Source organism: Cynara cardunculus, unplaced genomic scaffold, assembly GCF_001531365.2.
Source record: "Cynara cardunculus var. scolymus isolate 2C unplaced genomic scaffold, CcrdV1 Un_Scaffold_2651, whole genome shotgun sequence".
In the NCBI taxonomy this organism is placed as follows: domain Eukaryota; kingdom Viridiplantae; phylum Streptophyta; class Magnoliopsida; order Asterales; family Asteraceae; genus Cynara; species Cynara cardunculus.
Window position 1 is genome coordinate 26020 of NW_020201171.1, and position 4845 is coordinate 30864.

General features: G+C 34.4%; 1 protein-coding gene across 1 annotated transcript; it reads right to left on the reverse strand.

The window, feature by feature from the left end:
• Positions 1–833: 833 nt before the first annotated feature.
• On the reverse strand, positions 834–1208 carry LOC112503166 (the record flags this gene model as incomplete). The annotated part of the gene is made up of 1 exon (XM_025107233.1): positions 834–1208. A coding segment is annotated over exon 1 (375 nt), but the record flags the coding sequence as incomplete, so codon positions are not given.
• Positions 1209–4845: the final 3637 nt, after the last annotated feature.

Below are 4845 nucleotides of genomic sequence, written 5' to 3' on the forward strand. Positions count from 1 at the left end.
TTTTCATATGATCACTCCTATATATATATATATATATATATATATATATATATATATATTATTTATTTCAGCTAAAGCGGTAATTCATAATTTTCTATTTCTTAACCAGGTTTATAATCTAAAATTGTTATTTTTTGGATGTTAGTATGTAATATTTTGGATGTTAAGTCAAAATACAATTATTCGTTAAGTTTTGTATATTACTCAATATGATTTTTTTTTGAAAGGCAAAAAACGAAAGGACAAGGAGGAGAGCTTCGGGATCGCCATCACCCTCACCAAGCCAACCAATTTATTAAGAAGACAAGATCCAGCAAGAAGCTAGACCTCGGGAGATACAAAGAAACCAACATACCAACAAGAACAAAGAAAATAAAAACCGAGCTGCCCCAAATAAAAGGCAGAGGCAACCCCGACAAAACAAGATACTACATAAGATAAGGAGAGGTAGACCAATTATCCCAATTGAGAAGAAGCTTACGGTTCCAATTACCCATCCATAATTTAGATAAGTTCTGAACACAAGGGAATGGGTCTTCGTCTTTCTTCTTGATTGACGAAACGTCCTTAGCATATAGAATTTCATTTTGCCACCTTCAAAGTTGCCAAAGAGCCACAACGCACACTGATAAGAAAATCATCCCAACCTTGCGATGAGCTCCTACATGATGGACAAGCCATTTAAAATCAGTCAATGAGGATAAATGCAGAGCTTTTAGATCCCACCAGGCCCAAATTTTTCTCCAAAGAATGCTCGCCACCGGACAAGAAAAGAAGCAATGATCCATTGTTTCAACACCTTTACCACACAAAATATACTCCAAAGATTGTACCGAAATCCCTCTCTTCAAAAGATTGAATCTAACCGGGATGGCTTCTTCAAGTAACCGCCAAGTGAAAATGTTAACTTTCTTCGGGATTAACGGACTCCAAAAGGAGAAATCATTGCTATTAACATTTGTATCGATAGCCCCTTGCAGAATTTTAGACATTAAATTGACCGAAAAAATCTCATTCTTGTCCCAATTCCACGACCACACATCCTCACCTGAAGTATTGAAAGCCGTTTGAGAAAGATACCTTTCTAAGGCTTGAAGGTCATCTGAGCTTCTTCTCCTGATTGTCGATTTCCAGTCCCAAGCTCCACACCAAGCTCCATTGATATAATTCCGTCTTTCTTTGAACAAAGCATTTTTATCCCTCTCCATAGCAAAAAGTCTAGGATAGAGATATTTCAATTTTCTGCCTTGACCAATACTCATATCAATTTAACAAGTCTGCCATATTTTTGACATCCGCTTCCGGAAAGCCAATACCAAAAAGATTGCATTTGGACAAATTTATACGCAGTCCTGAAACATCATGAAAGCAACTTAGAATATTAGTAAGAGTTACTAAATTTTTACGAGACCATTTTCCAAATATTAAAGCATCATCCGCAAATTGAAGGAGAGAAAGATTCCGATTCGACTTCGCAAGACGGATACCCTTGAAAAGACCCTGATTACAAGCAGTACTGATCATAAGCTGCAAGACTTCCCCCACAAGAAGAAAAAGGAAAGGAGAAAGAGGATCTCCTTGTCTTAAACCCCTTTCCATATAAAACTCATTTGAAGGCGTACCATTAACCAAAACAGATGTGGAAGCTGATTTCAAGCACGCACAAATCCACTGTATCCATTTTTCACCAAGCCCCATTTGCTTCATAGTGTGAAAGAGAAAATTCCAATTAACCGAATCATAGGCTTTTTCAAAATCCACCTTGAAAAGAAATAATTTCATATTCTTCTTTTTAGCAAGGTGTACAACTTCATTAGCAAATAAGCATCCATCCAACATTTGCCGACCCAGGATGTAGGCGGATTGATTGCCACTAATAAGCTTACTCATGACCTTCACCAACCTGTTGGCCAAGAGTTTTGCGATTATTTTATACATGCAACCAAGCAAACTGATGGGCCTATAGTCCGAGATATCCGAAGGGTCAATTTTTTTAGGAATTAAGCGATAAAAGAAGCATTACATCCCCTATTAATTCTGCCAATTTTTTCAAAGTGGAAAACCGCATCAGTCACAGAGCTGCTAATCACTGGCCAAAAACTATTTATAAAGTTAAAATTTAGGCCATCAGGCCCCAGAGCTTTTGACCCATTACAAGACCAAGTAGCCTCCTTTATTTCCAACGCAGTAAAGGAAGCTTCCAGAACAGCAGCCTCTTCAAGCGATAATTTATTGAAAAGAGGACAAAAGAAATTTGGTCTAGTTACTCAATATCTTTTGCTAATGTGACTTTAAGTTTTTTTGGATTAAACTGAATTTTTTTAGTTTTAGGTTATTAATTCTTATATGATGTTGTGGTTTTTTGTATTAAATTAAATTCATTTTGGTTTTAGGTTTATTAAAAATGTTTGAGATTTAAACATTTATGGTCTCTCACATATTTAATTTAAAATAACTTACATAAACGGAAAAAAAATCTTGTTTCCCCATTGGGGATCCCCGTTCCCCGTTGAGGATGAGGATGGGGATGTTATTACCCGGCGGGGATGGGCACGGGGACGGGGATAGAGATAAGTAATCGGGGACGGGGATTGAGGTCCCTGCCCCATTCCCATGCCTAGTAGAAACATAAAGTAAACGTATACTTTTGAAAGTGGACGTTTATTTAAAGATAAACTAAAATAGTAAAGTGTAGATACTTATTTTGCAACAAAATGAATAATAATTAATCGTAAAATTACAAAGTATAAATTTGGCCTTGAATGTGATCACAATTTTTGGATAGATAGAGTATTTAATTTTGTATCAAGATATAATTACTATATCAAGTAGGGTTGCATAAAAACAGGGTAAGCCGACTACCCACTGTAACCCAACTTGAAAAATGTGCCGATAAATCCGAGAGTTAAGCCAAAAACTCAACCAAGTACTACATCCTACAAAGTCGAGAGGGTTGGGTCGGAAAAGAGTTATAATTATACAGAATTGTTACTTAATTTTGTTAAATTTATCGGTCTTCTGAAATGGTAAAATCAGATGCAATTATTTCAAATATTCATTTTTGCAGTTGAATTCTTTAGCAATGATATTCATTTTAATACAAAATGTCGAATACGATTGTTATAGTCTGTTTATTACCTGAAAGAATGCATTGTAGAATTAATTTTGGATCTATTGGAACAATCATGTGTACTTGTTTATTTTTTTTTAAAATACACTGATAAAAACCGTTCTATGACAATCATCTATCGTTTCATAAAAAACAAAAGTGTTTCTCAATTTTAAAAACGCTAGTTTTAAATTATCCTTTACTCTAACATAATTATAACTAATGTTTAAATTATCTTTTACTATAATTTTGGAACAATGGCGAATTTACCTTTAACGTCTTTTAATTGGGACAAGAACTAAACAGCCAATAGCCTGAAAGTAACGGTAATGGACAAAAGAGGTGGTTGAAATGGTCAAATAAATAATTGCACATTATAGTCGGCAAATTTAGATAACAAACGTCTTTTTCTATATAGAAAAGACATTCAATAGGTTTTATAAACATTTAACGTCATGACGACCCATTACTTTACTTTCAGCACATTAGACCAAGGGTTAGAACTAGGGCCAAGTACTCCAAGTATACCGACACTCAAGCTTTATTATACACGTTAAAGCTAGGGCCAAGTACTCCAAGTATACCGACATTCGAGCTTTATTATAACGCATAGAAAAGGTCTTGAACAAAAACTTTAAGAGCAGAAACTTTCTTTGGATGCGAGCCCGTATACTTGTTTATTTTGTAATTTGGAACTGAATTGTTAGAAGCGGAAACTCTTCAAATGATCCTGCTTGGTGACATAAAGGACAGGGGCCTTAATGTGTGCATACATTTACGCAATGGCAAGTCACTTATACATACGTCAAAGGTCGATAAGTTGTTGAATAGCATACTGAATCCTTTATTAACATTGGTTCCCAACACAATTTCTAGGAGCTTGAGAACTCTTTACTTTAGGTCATAATTACGAAGTTGGTTATCAGATATTGACCTCTTAGGCTTGACCACACCAAGTCTCGATCTAGCACGTCATGTCTGGCTCGATGGATTTGCCCGACAACTATGGAAACCAGTAGGGTCCCCAAGATGACTCTCACACATGACAACAACTTGTCCATTAAATGCAACAAACATGGAAGTAAATAAAGTGTCATTGTTTAGTCTACATTTGGGTAGGGGGTCTATGAGAGACCGTTATCTCAAAACCTGAGGACAAAAACAAGGCAAAACCAATACCATAAAGAAAGTCGAACGTATCGTCAAATGAATTGTAATGGACTTGTGGTTGTGGTTTTTACTGTATCAAGAACCTCAATCAATTCTTTGACGGGTAAGGAGATGGGTATTTTTGTGTAATATTGGAGGTCTGACTCCTGACACCATCCATGATATTAACCTTGTTCATATTAACCAATTCTTTTAAATTAATAATTTATATGTTTAAGATTTATTGATAAAAGTGAAAGAATCGTGGAAATTAAAAAATACAACATTTGTATCCTAACATATTTTATATATATATATATATATATATATATATACAACCTTTTATATTTATACAATCAATATAATTTAATCTTAATCGTCCATTTAATTTAATGAATATGTGATTTTATAAGAGTTTTGATTGTTTTCTAATATAATTAATAAATCGTAGTCATCTTCCATAAATATTTAAATCATAATAAATGAACTCTCATCATTTTCATAAATATCTCAATTAATTGGTTGCATTGGTTGTATAAATGTGATAGATTGCATTTGAAACATTCCATTTCTCTCTCTCTCTCTCT